The sequence below is a fragment of the Artibeus jamaicensis genome, unplaced genomic scaffold (genome assembly GCF_021234435.1).
Source record: "Artibeus jamaicensis isolate MK-2021 breed Jamaican fruit bat unplaced genomic scaffold, CSHL_Jam_final contig_391, whole genome shotgun sequence".
Lineage (NCBI taxonomy): Eukaryota > Metazoa > Chordata > Mammalia > Chiroptera > Phyllostomidae > Artibeus > Artibeus jamaicensis.
The window spans coordinates 4,375,692-4,395,507 of record NW_026521814.1 but is presented as its reverse complement, the minus strand read 5'-3'; the positions used below and the strand labels follow the sequence as shown (position 1 = coordinate 4,395,507).

General features: G+C 34.3%; 1 protein-coding gene and 1 non-coding gene across 2 annotated transcripts in view; one reads left to right on the top strand and one right to left on the bottom strand.

Moving 5' to 3' along the window:
• Positions 1-19,816, bottom strand: part of LOC119047636 (sodium channel protein type 2 subunit alpha) — a 100,763-nt gene that overhangs the window by 24,579 nt on the left and 56,368 nt on the right. Inside the window, exons 15-18 of the mRNA XM_037143078.2 lie at positions 19,071-19,244; positions 16,804-17,160; positions 11,092-11,571; positions 691-811 (exon numbers count right to left, since the gene is read on the bottom strand). Of these exons, the coding sequence (XP_036998973.2) occupies positions 691-811; positions 11,092-11,571; positions 16,804-17,160; positions 19,071-19,244 (1,132 nt within the window). The remainder of the gene's footprint in view (positions 1-690; positions 812-11,091; positions 11,572-16,803; positions 17,161-19,070; positions 19,245-19,816) is intronic.
• On the top strand, positions 16,460-16,563 carry LOC119047650 (small nucleolar RNA U13). Its single transcript, XR_005082185.1, has one exon. It is a non-coding gene; the product is annotated as a small nucleolar RNA U13 (small nucleolar RNA).

The window sequence follows — 19,816 nt, the reverse complement described above, 5'->3', positions numbered from 1 at the left end:
TGATAAAAAAAATATATATGTTGTATATGCTAAGAAGTTTTGGGAGATTTGATACACATTACACAGCATACAGCATTATTTATTGTTCAAGAGATAACTGACCCACACCTTAAATAACCTCCTTCTAGCTTTCTTCATAAAATCCTCTTCAGATTACTCCAGTGGAATGGTGTGTGTCCCATATTATATAATATATACTAACCCGTAATATATTTTGTCATTTAATTATCTATTATAATCCAGAACTAATGAAAAACTTTTTCCGAAACAGGTCATTTAGGGACAATTTCAAATGCATCCTTATCGGTCAGTAACCATCATAATCTGATTAAACAGCAAAAAATAAACTAGGTAGTTTTTTGACTTTTACATTTTTTTCTTTTATAAGGCTCAATAGAGATCGATATGATTTGATTCGGTTTTCTCTTCTATTAGGTATTCTAGAAGGCCATCAAAAAACCCAGATAGCAGCATTTCTTAAAGTTGAACAGGATCCACACACACAAAAAAGAGAATATCTGATTACATAAATTAGATCTTACCTTTTTAAAAAGTCATCTTTGCCTTCATATAGAAAAAGTGAAAGAAACAAACACTTGTTAGATAGACATAGCTTATTTAAAAGAGGGGGGGAGAGGACAGATGGATAGCTAAGAGAAGTGTAGTGAACGTATGTGCTGTTGCTCTCACCTTCTGTAAAACACGCTTCAGGTTCCAGGGCTTCTTCAGGTTCAGCCTCCGGCTGCTCCCCCTCCGCGGGAGCTCCTATGTCAACGGTGCTGCCTTCAGATGAACTAGTTGCATTTAGCTTCTGAAAGTCAATTCCACAGAAAAGCTTTTAAAACATTTTCTTTAATCTATAATATAAAAATTCAAAAGGCGTGCCCTCAAGTCTTCAGGATGCATTTCTTTGATCTGTAATTTAAGGATATCCTAAACACAATGCCAGTCCGCTTTAGTAGAGGTGGGGGGTCACAAGATTAGATACAGCAGCACAGGACATGTTTTTCTTTAAAAATATGGTGCTAACAACTTCAATAGATTTTTATTAAGCCCCTGTATAGAGATTCTGAAATAAAATCCTGCAGAGAGCTTATGAAAGCTACCAGCTTGTCTAGGATCTTGCTTTTATAAATTAGTTTGCAAATGGCATGGTATGTTATTCTAAAATTGTGACCCAACCAACGAAAGCTGCATAAGTGTATTTTCATGTCAAATGCAGAAAAGATTTGTTCAGATGCACATAAACAGCAACACTCTAAATTTGTCCACTTTTCATTGACATGAAAACATTACCTCCAGTTGTTATTAAATATATTGTATAGCTTTCTAATTCTGAAAAGAGCAGCACATTGTTAGCTTTTATAGCAAGAGCTGATACGTTGCATTCTCTTTGGCCAATGCACTCCTGTGTTTTATTGTGCATTTGGAAACTACTTGTTACTCTGGCACTCTTACCTGTTTGGTTAGTACAGGCAGAAAGCATTCTTGGGTTGTTTTGTTTTCCTTTAAGTTAAATCAAATACCACCAAGAGAAAGATATACTACAAATACATTGTTTTAAACCTTGAAATGCAACCAACTTTAGCCAGGTCGTGTTGTTCATGAATCAGCATAAATGAAGACATTCCAGCCTTTAATCTGGTCTTAAAATTCGGCAGGAATGACAGAGGGCCAGGTATGAGTGCCACATGGAATCAGAGTAGTTTGGGCCACAGCATTCTCGAACCTGTTACAATGTTATTACCATTTATGCATAACATCAGGAAATGGCTGAGCTGATAAGAGCTATATTGTAAAGGGGATGAGGTAAGCACATGATAAAATGCATGTTGAAGTATGCTAAACTCATTATAAAATAGATGTTGTAGTCAGCACTAGAAGCAGCCTACTTACATTTGGCCTAAGAATTACATGAATTATCCTGGGAAAATGGTTCCTTTATTGTATGAAAATAATTTTCCTTATATAAAACATTTACTTGACAAGTGGTGTTGATAAAGTATTATATTAATAGATGATATGAAATTGAAAGTGCTTTGTCCTTTGTAATTTAACAATACCGATGATAAAAGTGTAAATATCATATGTCTGCCATCTTAGAACTCGTTTGGGGATTATTTTTTATTTTAAATCAAAAATTACACATTATAAGGTGCCTGTAGGTTGTTGATTTATTTTTCTACTCATCAAAGATATCACCATACTAGACAGATATTCAATTATAATCTTTGTCAATAAAATTTAAATATATTTTGTTTTAAGATGAAATATCAAAGTGAGATTTATTACAAATATCCTAATTTTTTAACTTTTTCTAATTTCTTGTTCTTTATCTTTTTATAAGTGTAGCCTTGTTTATATACATACATGACTAAGAAATGACTTAATTACCTTCTAACCAACCATTCTGACTCACATGAAGTTGTTATATGTTAGAGACTTGAAAATACTGGTCTTATCATTTGAAGGACTTTCAAACATAATATAATCAGAAAAACTGAAGCACACTCATTTCTGATCTAATTACGGACAACCCACAATAAGAGTTGGAAAACACTGTTTTTAGGAACCAACATCACCCTGCAAACACAGATTAGAGGAAGACCTGGGGGTCGGCCCAGGTGAAAAGTGAAGACCCACATTCAGGGCGCTCCCCACGCTCAGGCTGGCATTGGTTAATTGCTGCCTGGGAGCCTGCAGCGGGGCTGGGAATACTGAAGATCCTTGGTAAATACCGTTTAACAATGAATGAATGGATGGATGAATGAATGGACTTCATAACATAATAAAGGTTAGCCCTTGACAATGATTAAAAAAAGTCACCAGACAAGTTATTCCAGGAAATTTTTGCTCAAAATGTTCAAATGTTTCCAGAAGATCCTGCAATATCAACTTTTCAATCCTTTCATTTAGCAGTGACTTAGTATTGACAAAGAATTAATAGATGCTTTTTATTGAAGCAATGTATTTATGTCATGTTATTACTTTTTCAAAAGTGCAACATAGAGTATTTTATATTTCTAGAAAACATCTCATCAGACTTACTCTTTTGAAGCAAATATCATCCTTTTGACATCTCTGTACCTCTAGTACCTACTGCCAATGTTGGTGCTTAATCGATATTTGTGTGAGGAAATGAATGAATGACTATTAAATGGGCTCTTATTCCACCACTAACTTTTTAACACCTCCTATTTAATTCCTACTTTCACATTAAAGGGAATACAAATAATATTTGACTTAAGGTGCAGAGTAACACAAATCCTTCAAGATTCTGAACTGTGTAAGTAATGACCAACAACTTTTAGAATTAAGAGTGCTGTAACAACACCAGGCTCTCAGTTTTCTGACCTGAGATGAGTCTATGAAGTAAACTGTGGTTTAACTCTGGAGTCAGGAAAACTAAACCAATCATTCTGACAGTGTCTTCTCTCTTTTCATTCTGTGTACATGGATCTACAGTCCCAGCAAGTGAATGGAACCTGTTTTAGGAGAGACAATCTCACCCTTTTCCATCTTTCTTCTGATGTTGAGCAATATAGGACCTATCCGTCCCACAAATTATTTGAAGAGCCTTACTTGGTTTACAAAGAAAGAATCTAAGCTGCACATTAATCCTCAACATCAACCATTTTAGTATCTATTTAGATAAGGAGATTGGGCTTTAATCATCTTGTCAGAAGTCATAATGCATCAGTAGCTGGATTCTAGATCCTCTGTGCCCCATTTTGCCAGGATTTTCTAAGAAATTCCTTTGATGATTCATATGTAAATGCATATGTACATGTGATATGTAATTAAGCATTTAGTACATTTAAAATAGTTCTTGTGATACTGTTGAGTCCTATGTCTCATGATCATGAACTTAGTATTAGTTCAGGTTATAAACATATTCTTATGTATATTAATGCAGAGCAGAGCTAAAGATATACTGGAATATTCCATGAACAAAGGCTTACTTTAAATAATAATCCTAAGAGGTATGTGTTGTAGACCGATATGCCTGATTTTAGGAATTGTATCTCTACCCCTTGTGGCTAAGGGTGAGAGACGACCTTTGGAATGCCAGCCACAGGAGACAAAGCCTGTCTCTGGTAGCAAACGCTGCTTCAGTTTCCTCTCCCTGCCCCCAGAGCTTGGTCGGAAGTCAATGACGGGTAAGACCCCTCACAGTGGGGAGCAACCTAAGCCAGACTCAATCACTTGGGAGGCCTTCTTGGAAGGACTGGCGGGGGGGGGGGGGGGGGGGGGCTGCAACAAAGAGTAATGGACTCTCATGCCCCACCCCCACCTTTAACAAAGCCCAAGTCCCCATATCCTCTGGGAGAGGCACTTCCTGGTTCTAATCCCTTTAAGCCTGAATACCTGATGGGGAGGGGTGCAGCTCCTTGCCTTGCTAGAGCATGTCCTGGGGAAAAATCTGGCATCACAAAGACTTGCTGATAAACCTGTGAAATCTGCTCTGCTAAGAGTGCTTTCATTCATATGATGAGGGTTCGAGAGGAAATAAGTATGTTTCCCAAAGCTTCTGCAACTTTCTTCCTGACAGACACTGACTCAGACTCTGAAGCCCTCAGACCTCTTTGAAATGTTATTTATTGTTTGATCCTTGCTGCTCTGTATTTCTGTGTATTACAACCCAATAAATGGCTATGGAGAAAGGCGCTTGAGGCCTTTTTCTCCTCAGAGAAACTGGCCGCTGCTGGCCTTTGTCTCCCCTGAGCAACTGGCCACAGCCCACTCTTCCTCCCCAAACAGATCCAGCATGTCCTGGCCATATTTATGCATTCATGCATGTCTGTGGCACTGGGGGGACCCCAGAAGAAGTCGCCCCCACAGGTAGGCAAGAAATTCTGATTTATAAAACCTTTTTGACAACCTCAGTTCAGTGACTTTTAAAAAAATCACATGTGGCAAATATCATAATACTATAAAATATGTTGACTAAAGTAGTTAAAATTTGTAAAGTGCCTATGAAAACAAAATGAACCAAATTAAAATATAAAAATCTTCAGTTTCGGATAGGTCAAAATTACAATCAATCCTAACAAAAGTGCAAATTCACCAGGTTAAACTGTCAAACACACATCATTATATGGAACTATTAGTACATATACACTTAAAAATTTGTTCAAATAAAGGTTGCTTATAATACTTTAATTGAGGCATCATTCACTGCAAATGCCACATAAGTAAAAGATCAAAATACTAACTGGCTAAAAATAAAACCAGTTCTATAGTTTCAAGTTCTGTACTTGACAAGTTCTGTATTTTCCTTTGCTAGTTTTAGATGGTTAGGTTTTCTTTTTATTATCTGAGCTTATGTATGGAAAAACAAGTATACTGAATGATACTGTTAGTGTAGCTATTACTTCACTAAAGTATTCATATTTAATAAAATATGAATATACTCCAATGTCAGAATAGAATTGATATCAAATAAGGATAGCAAATTTTTTATTTGCTATGAATAGCCTTGGCTCTCATTTATTTTCAAGTGGAAGTATTCAACATTTTTAAGTGAAGAATCTCATTAAAGGGCTCCTATCATTTAAAATCTGCTGGATTCTTCTAAGAACTGGAGAATTAGAGTCATAGGAATTAAGGAGGGCAAAATCATATTTTCTTAATGATTTAATAAATAAATATTGAGGCACAAATATCTCACTGTGTATTTTTAAAAATATACTTATTTTACTTTCAACATCATTGATCAATTATTATTAAACATCAACATGCTAAAATAATAGTCTTTCAGAAAGCAAAAGTATTTAAGTATTTGTAAAAATAATCAAGTAGAAAAGGAAGAGAAAACATTATTTCCCATTAAGTTTTTCATAGGCACACATGTTTCTCATTATGAAGTTATTTTTAAGAAAATTTAATTGGTAAATATAGTATATAATTTATAAAAAGAGTAGTAGTTTCTAGTCTGTGTCAATAAAAATGAGATTTTTAAAATAAAAAGATCGTTCGAATACAGATTAAATCAAGTATTCCATATTTTACTAAAATTTTGGTTTCCAAAGATGGCAATCCTTTGTTTCACAAGGATTCTAATTTTAATCTGTACTTAAAGAGCTCTGGGTCATTTTACATGAAAGCTCTTAACACTGAAACAGTGCAAAGTGATGCTTTTGCTTGCTTTGGGATAGGTTTAAGGCCAAAGTCACACTTTAGTACTCAAAAGGAATTGTTGGTGTTACCTTCTTGATAAGGAAGATGGAAAAATCAATAGCATCATTATTATGGTAGCACATTATCAAAAAATCTTTTATTCTTTATAACCAATACATTTCAAATTCTTCTGATGTTTAAATTGCAGAATCTGAAATCTTTTCCTTGGGATGGCAAAAGTCACCCTTATGACCTACCCCTCAGCAGATTACCGGTGCTCTAAAAGGCACACATATTTTTGGCTCATTTTGTTCTCCTAGACTATTTAGAGCTATTTTTCTCTCGTAATCACTACCCCACTGGAAAACTTTCCCTTGAGAACCACACGTTTTCCAGGACAAAATCAGAGGTGGGTTCCTATCGGACCCATACCTCCATTGCTTACTCAAAACTTCCCTGCACATATTTTTCCCCTTCGCCCTCTTAAGTATTAGAATTCAGTATGTATGCTCTTTTAGGAGGTACGGAGGTTTCCCAAAGGAGGACCAGAGACCTACTAGAGAAAATTGGAAACTGTAATAATGTGAGAGTTGAGATTAAATGAAGTCAATTTAAATCAGTTCCTATTTAGTTTGCATTTTCTACACTTAACTGAAGCCGAATCTACTCTCCCTCATACACCTTTCTACAAAGTACCTTGGAAAATGGGACACTCAGAGAATGAGACTGATCTTATCTCTTTTGAAGAGAGTGGGATGAATAAGCAATTGTCCCAAGGAGTTAAATAATGTGCTTTTCTGAAATATTAATACATAATAGGAAAAATAAATTTTCCAGTCTTTGTATATATGTGTTTCATTGCCAGCAATTATAATTCATAGGTCTCATTTTATATATAATTCCTTCAATATATGAGGCATTATCTGTAGTTCCAGTGACTGAATATTTTGTTCCAAAGTATGAGAAAATGCTCCAAGAATGGCATGATCACTGCTCCTTCCAAAGAAGCAAATATTCTTATGGTAGGGCTTTTTATAGTTTTGAAGACAGAAGGAGAAGAAACTGCATCTCTGACAAAGTATTTATAGTCTGGAAAAAATAATTAAATTAGATTGAGTAATTTGGTTAACATATTTTAGTGCAAAAATGTGATTTCAACATCGGGAAATGAAAAATCCACCAAATGGATCTCACAGAACAGTTTTATACTCATTTCCATAGTCACATGACAAGGGAGTTTCTTTCTTTTAAAAAACACCAAAAGAGCAAAAGCTCACAGTGATTCTCTTCCTATATAGATGTTTGTAGTGCATGACAATTAAAATAATATTCTCTAGGAGAAATCTTCCCAGCAGGTCTGGAAAAAATAGAAAACAGACACACAAAGGACCGAGAACAAGATAAACTGGATTCTAGATCTATCTTCAGCATGAAAATACTACCTATGAGACTTTTTCTTCTATTTATTTGGTGTACAAAAAAACATATTTCTTTTTTTTTAAGTCTTGGTAGTTTTAGGATAAACAAGAGAATCCAAAGGGATCATATTCTAAATGCAAAATACTTCTGGTCAATTGCTAAATAAAGCAATGCCATTTTCTCTAAAATGAAGCAGGTAAAATTATACCCATGCTGCTAGCAGCCAAAACATAAACATTCCAATTCATTTACATTATTATAACATATACATATCCTTTAGGAAGTTTGCACATGAATAAAAGATGGTGTTAATTTGTAGATTATCCTTAGAAAAATGTAATGACACTGAACAAAAAAATTACCAACAATGTACAGTCATTGAGCCTATATTAAAAAAGGGTAATTGAAAAATAAATTCAAAAGGGGAGAAGGACAAGAAAAAGCTTTTCTGCACGAGTCTTTTAAAGAGCATCTACATTTCTCCTTTAGGCTCTTAGCATGTTCAAAACTCTGTAACGTTAAATGGAAATTAAATATCCATAAAGGCATGCACTTTTACCTTACACTCAATGTAATTTCTATTAAAAATCATTTTTTTAAAGTTGGGTTGCCAGACTTGCCTGACCATGCTTTATGACTCAGCATAAGAGCAGCTGTGCATGTTCTTATTTCACTGCCAATGGATGGGCAAGGAATGTAGCTGAGTAACATGCAGGCCAGTCATAATTCATTTAGAAATTGATTATATTTATATATGTATAACTTGCTTGGGTAACCTGGGTAAAAGTGGTGGCACGAGCCTCTGGCTGGTTAAAAAACACCGGAGCTGCACTCTTGATGGCTCCAGCTTGGTTTTACCCCTGTGAGAAGTAAGAATGGTAAGCAGTGAAGGTCACCATATTGCACTAGTAAATTTCACTTCCAAAAATCATTCAAGCATGCCTGCAACATTATTGAAACTCTCAAGAAAACACAATCATTCAGAATCACAAAGTATAAAAGTAATTACATTAAATAGAGTAAAAATAACATAGGAGTTAAAATATACTTGATCATGACAGGAATCTAAAATGAAATACTCTAGAGAATCTACAGAACTATCAAAGAATTGCACAAATTTGGCAAAGACAAAATAGAAGAGAATTTAGCTCAAACTCCTAAACAACTTCTGCATCCACTTGGTTAATCTACCTTATAAAAAAGAAGTAATTTAGGCATTCCAAACATTAAAAACTGCTCCACTTTTTTCTTTTAATGTTTCTGATGACCTAGCAAAGAATATCAATAATTCCTCATACCATTTCTTACAACACTACATGTGCTATTTAATAGCATAATCCCATCTTGCCAATTAAGAAGAGGACCAGATGAAAGTAACTTGAAGACAGAACACTAAAAAAATTTCTTATGTAGGAATATTTTGAATTTTGATAGTTTCAATTCTATTTTGTTTTCTAGGGTTAGAGCTACCAGATAAAATGCCAAAAGTTTAAAACCTGTACATATTGCCATCCTAAACTACTGTATTGCCCTAATCATTTATTAGTTTATGAGCTTATATTTAGGAAGTCTGAGATACAGCCATAACTGGAAATTTCTCCAAATAATAAATGTTAACACCCGAGTAACATTTTCTAGGGTGGGAGGTATTGAAGGGACTCTACAGCTGAAGTAGTGAAATAATTCTATTTACAATGGGAAGATCAGTTTTCCGTTACCTATTCCAAAGTACTGACTTCATATATATTACTTTGGAGCACTTAAACAGAAAACAGGTGTCAATCATAATGGTTTGAGGTGAGGCAAAATATTCGGTCTTTTGAAGAATACTTAGGCTTTAAAATTTCTGAATAAAGAAGACACAATGTCAAATTAACTACACCTCAAAACATACCAAACAGCCAAAGTTTAAACTGACTGATGGCTTCAACATTTGATTTTTTGTAATTTACGCTACCTTAAAATTAAACATACATAAAATAAAAATGGACTTTCCTTACAATAAGGGAAATAGTAACTGTCAGGAATAATGTCAAAACAACAGGGAGATGTATATAAAAATTTAATGACCAGTTTTATTTCTAGTGATATACAATACCAGAAATTAGGTCCTGCCCTTCAGCATGGCCCCAGCAACTATGTTTATCTAAAATTTTATTAACACTTCTTAACATATTCAATTTTAAAATAAAGGTCTTGTTAGTATACATTTAAATTCAATTAACGACAGCAGTTCTTTGCCCCAGGCTATAAGGTTTTAAAATATTCCCCTTAAATTTCATCAGTTATTTTATGAAGCTAGTAGCTGTAGCCTTATTATTTATATAAAAATTTTAGTGCCTACATTTAAACTTTCCCTGAATTTATGCTCAACATGTACTTCTACCTAATCACTGAATTACTACCTGTCTTATAAACAAGAAAGAATAGAAAATAGCCTATTCTTCAGTAATTTCATAGAATGGTACTGACTTCCATAGTACTGACTGAAATATCCAAAGTTCCCTTCTTAGAAATATATTTTTGCTCATAATTTTGTTACCTGATCCCTAATTATTGTGACTATGTTACACTACTTAAATTTTATCCATTAGTGCTTCAAACTCCCCCAAATTATCTTTCTTAGAATGAGAACAATAATAGAGACAATCAATTAAGACAACAACAACAAAAAAATCTTTGGTTATTGATTGTTATACAAGCTTTAGTTACTGGGAAAACTGTCCATATTTTTGTATAGTTAAACTATTAAACACTAAGAATTTTAATTCCTTCTTATGTTTACCCCCAACTCTGTGCTTATTAACCTATACACAAACCAAAACCATACTCACTTTGGTACTTGTACTCTTCTGATAAATCAGAAGAATACTTTCAATTACCAAGACTCATAGTTGGTAAATTCACAATTTTACATTCTATAATATATTATGGCTTTTTGTTTAAGACATCATGCACTGGGCTGAGTAGGGTTAAAAATATTTTTGGTATGGTTCTTCATCACTATATTTACTTCATTAAAAAAATATTTACTTCAAAAAACATGAAATTATATATAAATGTCAAGTCAAGATTCCAATCAGATTTTCAATGAATAAGTATGTATGTGCAAACTAAATAAGATCACATACTCTCATGAAGTATTTAATAAGAGCCAAGAATGTAGAAAAATCAGAATTAGAACTACCCTCTCGCCAAGTATTTTTCTAGTACAGATGAAAAAAACCATGATTGTGGGAGAATTATAAGGAAGAAGGTAGACAATCTGAGGCATTTTCACAAATATAAAATTATATTTAAATACTTAGACAATTCGTATTCATCTACATAGTAACATTATCAATAATTCAAAATAGTAAATACTTGAAAATTAGCATATTATTTGTCTAGCTATATTTTAATCTATTGATTCACCACCAATCTGCCATAAAAATGTATCAGTAGATAATTCTCATTTTCTTATAAAAAGAAATATATAATTTTAAAATAGTCCGATAGACTGATAGTTTAAAGGATAATAACAAAATATCTTTTTTATTTAAAAGTGCCTACCTCTTTGCTTTCCTCCATATCTGACTCGCTGCTGAACTCTTCAGTGTTTAAATTTTCAAAGTCAGATTCTCCAACAGCAATTGGTACAGTCACAGTGAGGCTGGGGTTGTTTATAAACGACATGTAATCACTTTCATCCACGACATATTTTTCTACACTGCTGCCTATGCCACTGGTAGTTCCATTCCCATCTTTGAGATAATTGAGGTCTTTGCCTATTTCTATGGTGGTATGGTTAGAGATACAGCTGTCTTTTTTGTTGTTTAGATCTTCAAGAGGTTTAATTTCATCTAAAGCTTTTTGCTTTCTAACAAAGGCTTTCTCAATAAATTCACGTATTTTTCTTTTAACATAATCGATTCCTTTCTGCATCCTTCCCACAGCAATCTGGAGATTGTTCATTTCGTTGTCATCATCGGTGGCTGCAAGGTTGTCAGAGCTGAAGGAGCTCAGAAGCAAGGCCAGGAAGAGGTTCAGGACCTAGAACACAGGAGAACACTGCGTGACCTAGCGTTCTATGTCTTCCAAAGTTATTCTGAAACTTAATTTTTTGGTAATAGGTATTTTTCTGTAGTTCATAACAAACTATCCTCGACAGAAGTGAATGAAATAAAGACCTGGCTCATATCAAATGATTTTATTAACATTATTCTCCATTTAGTCATTGCAAAATTATTGCAACCATTGTTGTATAATATATCTTTATCAAGTTTCATTCTAGAGGAGAAATCTTAGTTATCTAGAAAATGGTACATTGAGAAAGAAAAAAAAGTTTTACTTGGGATGTTAAGTAATTTGCCCATCTGGATTTTCCAGCGCAATAATAATTTATTACACTTTTATACTTAAAACCAAAGGTGATTTTAGTATATTTAAATTATTTGATTTTTATGTGTATTTACCAGCTTTTCTACCTAGATAACTTGCCAGATTAAGAAAAATATACTTTTTATTAGATCAAAATCCACATTATTTATATTTTGTTTCAAAAAATCATGGCCATTAGATTTACACAATGGTTGAAAATACTACAAAGAAGTAGTTATTATACAATAATAATGTTAATGGTTGAGTTTACAATTGTGAAGTAAAGGTATTCCCATGAATAAGACTACTAGTTAGCCTATAACCTGCATCTCCAAAAATAGGCTTGGCTGGTCTGAGTGAGTGAAAATATTAGTGAATATAAATAACACTGTGTTCTCAAAAAGAGGTGACTCACTAAAGAATTAGGCATGCCCATGGGCACAAGACTAAATCACATACATTTTTTCAGGACTTGACTGACAATGTCCATGAGTTCTTCATTATTCAACCATTCAGAACAAAAGAAAAGATATAGCAGTAGAAGAGGTCAAAGACAAAAAGTAATATACTACAAAAGGAGAATCTGGGAAAGATGTTAAGCAAAACTCCAATGAAAAGGATGCTGCGTTCTTACTACATTCCTATCTTTCCAATAAGCTAATGAGACTTATTTAGAGTTCCTTTGTCTAACTAGTTAGTCTAATCAATGGTGGTAAGAAAGGTAATACAACACGCAAGGTCCAATAAGGAGGACTGCACTTAGTTTTGTAAGTCTATGCTGACACATTTCATTTATGTGCCGTGACTGCTGGTATTCATACTAAGATCTGTCCTTTTACATCAGCAATTTACCAATAAATCTACTTTTTATTGTGGTATGTGTTTGATGTATTATTTAGAAGAAAAATAGATAAAGGAGAGAAAAGTCCTCAATTTTGGTTTTTATCCATAGTAAAACTGAATATTGGTGGCATATTGTTTTCTGGACTTGATTGCTTAAGTCAATTTATTACATTATTAATGTAATGTCCTTGTCTATTAGGGAATTTTTCTCAGTATAATCAATCAAGCCTCCCAGAGTGAGATCCATCTTAGATTTGTTCTTCTTACTGTTGGTGCAATTTACCTATTTGTAAAAGTGTCATTTTTATTATATTTAAATGGCCTGCCCTTCTTCCTTATTAGAATCAGAGTGCTGGAAGAGAGTTGAGATTCTGTCCATTATTAACTACTCGGCAAAACCAACCTGAGCCTCAGTTTCCTCATTTTTAAAATAAATATAATACTTTTCCCAGTTCCTAGCTTATAAGATAATTGTAGGGATCTAATTAAAGAATCCGTGTGGCTCTCATGAAGCTACTGGCCCACAGTAAATCCTTGAGAAAGTTTAGCTATTGTTATGATCCGACCTACCTCAGCAATACTATCATTCAGTTTATCTTATTTTCCTAAAATATTTATGTGAACCCAGTTAATCTCTTTTTCTAGATCTCCTTTGTTACCAAAGAGTATATGCATAATAGCTGACCAAGGTAGTTGGTGAAATCAATGGCAATTTAAGGGAACACAGTTCAACAAGCTCACTCAGGGACTGAAACTCTGGATTCTGTTTCACCAGATGCTAACTCATTGAGTGCAATCATCTCTTTCATAGGTCCCCCAAATTAGTTCCCTGTAGTAAATGTTTCACCATAATTTCCATCTTGGGTTCAAAATTGAAATACATTATGAATATCAATACTTTTGCCATCATAATTTATAAGAACCCCAAATTTCAGGTCATTCCTGTGTGCTGATTCTCCTCCTTCACTTGGAGAAGGAGACGGAGTCAGCTACTTCTAGATGTAGCAGTCTTCAAAAAGTCACATGGTTTTTCTTGAAAAATCTGCCTTGAACCTGTAAAATGACTGCTGGCCCTAGTGTCAAAAAAAAAACAAGAATGGCTCATGAAAAATTTCTGGCCTGGGGAAGAGCAGCACATGGCCCAGCCTCTTCCTTGCCTGTGAACCAGGTATGCCAGTGATCACTCACACCACTTGTGGTGAAGCCCCAGGTGGACTTCAGGTGTGTCGAAAGTGGGTTATGCTAGCTTTTCCTGGGGGGTCTTTTCCCTCTTTGGTGAGGATGGGAAAGAAAAGTTGTAGGAGGCAGTGCATCAAGTTCATTCAATCTTATTTCAGCAAATGTGATCTGAACACATTTTCTTAACAGTGGTAAAGGAGAATGTTACTATCTTAGGTACTCCAGAAATATATCCAGTATATGACAAAACAAAAGAAAAATTTTTTAAATTGATAGACAAAAAGGAAAAAATAGCCTTTATTTTTTTCTTAAGGGTACAGATTTTAAATTTATGCCAGTAGACAGAAATGATTATTTTGCAGACTCCATTTTTATGCATATATAGCTATCTTAATTAATACTAAATGCTACCCATAGGTATAGATACTTCCTGAAATTTTCTTTTCAATTTTAATCCTTTGTAGAATGGCATATTAGAAAGATGTATCTTCAGTAATCTAATAGGAAACATTTGATTTGTTCTTTCTCTTTAAATCCACTCTGCATTTTCCTGGTACATAAACTTTACTGAAATACCACTTGCTCTTTTTCACTTTCCTGGTAAAAAGCCATCTGTAACTTTGAATAATATATAGAATAAAATCCAATTTTGTTATGCACAGTCAGCCTTTTCACAAATTAAACTCTCCACAGCCTGGGCTCAAACTTGCTTTCTACCACTGCCACTATGAATTCCTGATATGGTCAGACCTGTTCAGGCACTGTTGTCATCAGGGACTCGGTTCTCTACATTTTCATCTCTTCTTCTAATGTATGTCATATACAGTCTCCTCATATGTAATTTATAATATATTTAATAGTATATGTTATATAATATATAATAAGATCTCTAATACAAACTTATGGCTTTTTCTTTGTTTCTATTCTGTTTAATCCTATGGCTATTTGTTTCTGTTCGATGAAATCTTGTACTTTTTTGAAAGTAAGTTGAATTGTGGAAGGTGGTAGCTTTAAAATATATTTACAAGTGATTTAATACTCCTCTCTTCAAAAGTTAAAGCCTAGTTCCTTGTTCTTCAGTGTGAGTTCTTCTTAGTGACTAGTTTCTAATGAATAGACTATAGCAGAAGTGACAGGGTGTGACTTAACGATTAGAACATAGAGAGGGTTTTCTCCTTGCCCTCCCTCTTTATCACCTGCTCTGGGAGCAACCAGTTGCCAAGTCATGAATATACTTAGCAACCCTCTGGAGAGGTCCATATGGACAGGAACTGAAGTCAATTAGGAACGAGGACCCCCTGTCAGTAGCCATGAGAGTGAGTCTTCTTGGAAGCTGATCCTCCAGCCTCAGTTAAGATTACTGGGCCCTCAGCCAGCATCTTGGTTCCATCTTCTGGTAGATCTCAAGCCAGAACCACCCAGCTAAGCTGCTTCCGATTTCTGACCCACAGAAACTATGAGATAATAAATGCTTGCTGTTTTGAGCCACTGTTCATGTTTCTTGTTACCCCAAGAATAGGTCACCATTATCTAACCTATCAAGTAAATCTGAGTACATGTGAAAATAAAATGATAATCTTTTGTCTCTTTTCCCTCCTTTTTTTCCTCCATTTGGGAAATTTGGGGTTACTTTTATGTGAAATGAAATTAAGTTTATAAATTACATACTCTACAATATTACTTACCACAATCCTTGTTCTATTAACACTGGCATGGGATCTAATCAAGCAACTTAGTATAACTGCTTAAATATAGAGTGTTTAAGAGCCTAATTCTTCTACAGAGTCTACATCCTCTATTCTCCATGCACTGGGGCCAGTGTTTCCTGATTTCAAAGGTCTTCCTTTCTTCCTACCAAGTTAAAATTTACACCTTAATTAAAAAGACAGTAGATAGAAAATAGATGGAGGGGCAAGAATAGTATGGGAAATATAGAATCTAAAGAACTTGAGACACATGGTCATAAACTAAAGGGGGGGTAATGGTGGGGATGGGGGGGTAGGGTGGAGGGGAATGAAGGGGGGAATAGAACAACTGTAATGGCATAATCAATAAAAAATAAATTAAAAAGAAAAAAAAGATATTTCAGGCCCAAACTCTTTGACAAAATCTCTTCTGCTGATCCTTGCCATTGTAAAGCAATTTTTCCATTTTGAGACCCATATAGCTTTTGGGTTTTATATTTTTGGTTTTTATATTAGATACGTTCTACTTTTACATCTATTTAAGTAAATGTCCTATCACTGTGCCGTATATATTCTCCTGTCACCTTTCCCATGTCTCCAGGACTCAACAGAGCTGCCAGGCATGGTTCATTTTACAGAGAAATGATAATAAGTGATTCTTCAATCAATCTTACTTACTTGTACTCCAGTTTCTAGGCACCAAAGACCTCATGTACTCTTAATGGACTGAGAGGATCACTGTTTTTTTTTTAAACTCTAATTTGTGGGAAGATCAAATTTGAAACATTTTCAAGTGGTATTGGTGATGAAGAACAACTTCAGCTCAAAAGGTATCCTGCGTTTATGTCGCAGTTCCTCTTTTGTATTCCGTAAGCGTGATGACTGGGTGTTCATGCTCTTATGTGAGATGTGCCTCCCTCAAACCTTTCTATGACATTGGCATATTACCCACCTGATCCAAAAGACAATTTATGTTATATATGTCAATTATATATCAATAAGAACAATATAAATAATTAAAATTTTCTAAAAATAATACACAAATTTCAGTGTTCTACACCTGGCTCTTCCATGATGAGTATTTGAGAACTGGAAATGGCCTTGATAAAGGAAAAACATACTAACATTGCTCACTTGGATATAATTTTATATGGTTACATTACATTTTTTTGAAAATGAGAAAAAAGTTTCTACATACCACCAGGTTTCCAATGACCATGACCATCATGAAGACAGTAAGGCACATGGTTTGGCCAGCGACCTCCATGCAGTCCCACATGGTCTCTATCCACTCTCCACACAGCACGCGGAACACAATCAGGAAGGAGTGGAAGAAGTCGTGCATGTGCCAGCGTGGGAGCTCACAATCATTGGAAATCTTGCAGACACATTCTTTGTAGCTTTTACCAAAGAGCTGCATGCCGACCACGGCAAAAATGAAGACGATGATGGCCAACACCAAGGTGAGGTTTCCCAGGGCCCCCACGGAATTGCCGATGATCTTGATCAGCATGTTCAGTGTTGGCCAAGATTTTGCCAACTTGAAAACTCGGAGCTGGAAACAAAATCAAGAAAGCTATTACTGTCCTGTCTTTTAAATTTATAATATTTACATGGAAAATCTACAATGTCTCAATTATAAGGTGACGGATTATTTTGGGATAACAGTATTATCTAGAAAATGTATCAGCTTATTTGATATCATGAGGAATTATTTATCTGGAAATAGTCTATATTATAAATAAAATAATTATACAGTTTTTATTGGCATTTTAAGAATAAGGCACACCAAATTTCTCAGAATCTTACATAAGCATATGAAATACTCTTTGTTTTTCTGTAAGGAACTGAGGTATTTAAGATTAATGGTAATTAATTAAATGAGACTGTTTCAGAGAAGTAGAGGCTCTTATTATTTAAAAGCCCCAAGTGGATGCATTTTTTTCACTGTACTTGAAATATCATGCTAAAATGCAAAAGTGCAGATAAAATGAAAACTTAATTATGTAAGCTACAAAATAAAAAACAATGTTTAAAAATCTTTAGATTACCTTCATCTTACTATATCTTTAGCTGGCTGTAATATTAGGCTATATTGTAAAGATTTATTATATTTATTATGTTTATTTTTTCAACCTTCATGTCTTCCTTGACTTAATCAATAACTCATTAGACTGTATAAATGGCTCTCCACTGCTGTACCTGATTCATTGGTTGTGTTAGTTCATAGAGGTCTCTAAAATACCACAGATAGTTAAACAGCAGCAGCATTTTATTTCTGATGCTTCAATAAATGTCATTTTTAAGAGTACTGCATTATTTCATGTCATCTGAGTGACTCAAAGGATCAAATATAAGCACCATAAGTTTAATTTATTCCTAGAGAATAATTAATGCAAAAGAGCCTGAGACTCTAAGCAAGATGCTAATGATATTATGCTTCTATCTCCTCCAACTGCATCACATTATCATGGAGATTTACCAAATATTTTTGAAAAGTACTTGCCCACATTTACTTTTATATAATTATTCTAATTTTTGTTCTATTTTTTGCATCCTTCAGACTTCAAATTAGATCCATAGCTCTTTGTGGAGACAAGAGAAAGAACCCACAGCTCTAAGGATCTCAACCAAATGTGAACTTTGAAAAAGGCAAGGAGAATTCTAAACAGACTTCACAACAACGTTTTGAGACTAATCATCTCTATGATAAGTTACCTAGGAACCTGTCCTTACTATCTACAGTCTCTGTTATTTGACAATAAATCACAAAAAGTTGGAGCCTACTCAAGGTAACAGCGTAATAAAGCATATCACACTTTAAATGGAAATGTGTTGTGATGTAATGTCTCTTAATATTAAAAGATGCATATACTTATAAAATATAAAGATCAAATGAAAGATTCTTTCTTTAAAATTAACAAAATGTAATACAGGGAGCTCTTCTTGAAGGGTGGATTGGTGACATCGTGAGCTGACTGAAGTAGCAGTGTGGAGAGCTCTGTGTGTTTCCCTTGTATACTCTATCCAGTCCTGAGTCTTGATTTCTATGGGGCAAAGTGGGCAACCGTCCAATTCCTGAGCTTCTGATAGAAAAGTGAGTCCATTCTAAATTCCAGCCAAGCCTTATGTATAGTTCAACAAACCCCACATTGCTGAGAAATGAATGTTGTGTTGTTCAATTGTGATTTGGGTTTATCTATCACTCCCTTTTTTCTCCCTCCTCATTAGCCTTGTCATTTAATTACTAAGAAGAAATTGGCCAGTTACTTGAGTATAGTTTATCTATCCATTTGACCTATGATGTAGAAGAAATTATCATCTGGTTTTGGGGCAATGTGGTTTGTTTTAGAAATGTACTCATATAATATTATAACCATGTGAAATCTCACTGAAGTTGCTAGAAAGGGTGGAAACTAATTAAATTAATTTTAAAAATATTATGGATACTCCCAGTTAATTTACCAGCCGAAATGATCGAAGGACTGACAATCCTTCCACATTTGCCAAACCAAGTTCCATTAAACTAAGGCTCACGATGAAACCATCGAAAATATTCCAGCCTTCTTGAAAGTAGTAATATGGATCCATGGCAATGATCTTGAGAAACATTTCTGCTGTGAAGATCCCAGTGAAGACCTAAATGAGAAATGTTTATTACATGAGTGAATAATGTTAAAAACATAAATAATTATTAAGCAATTTAATTTACTCCCAACAGATCACAATTCTTTATTTGAAAAATTTCTTTAGGTCCAGCAAATTATACCCTTGGAGGTTTTGTATTCAGACCAATGTTTAATTATTTACTATGTTTACCAGGTGATAAAGAGTACATGAGTTAAGACAATAAAATTAATGTTCCTATCTTGACATTGCTATATGAAAGACTCAGCTAACTCATTGTGATCAACTGCTTGGCTCAGCTTCTGATCTCCCTAGCCCTCCAAAAACTCACCAAAAGATTATCTAATAGTCCTCTCCCATGGCCCCTCAAGCAAGGCTGAAGCTAAGAAGACTTCATATAGACTGTAATAAATGTGGTCACCACTAGCCAGCCATTCAGATGGTAAGAATGCTTAAAAAAAAAACTCTTGGGCATAAGAAGTAGCATTTTCCATTCTCCATTTTCTTTCTGTATAACTAACTCTTTCAAACTTTCTCTTGCTTCTACATAGCTTAAACCATTTTCCCTTATCTTCCACTCTTAG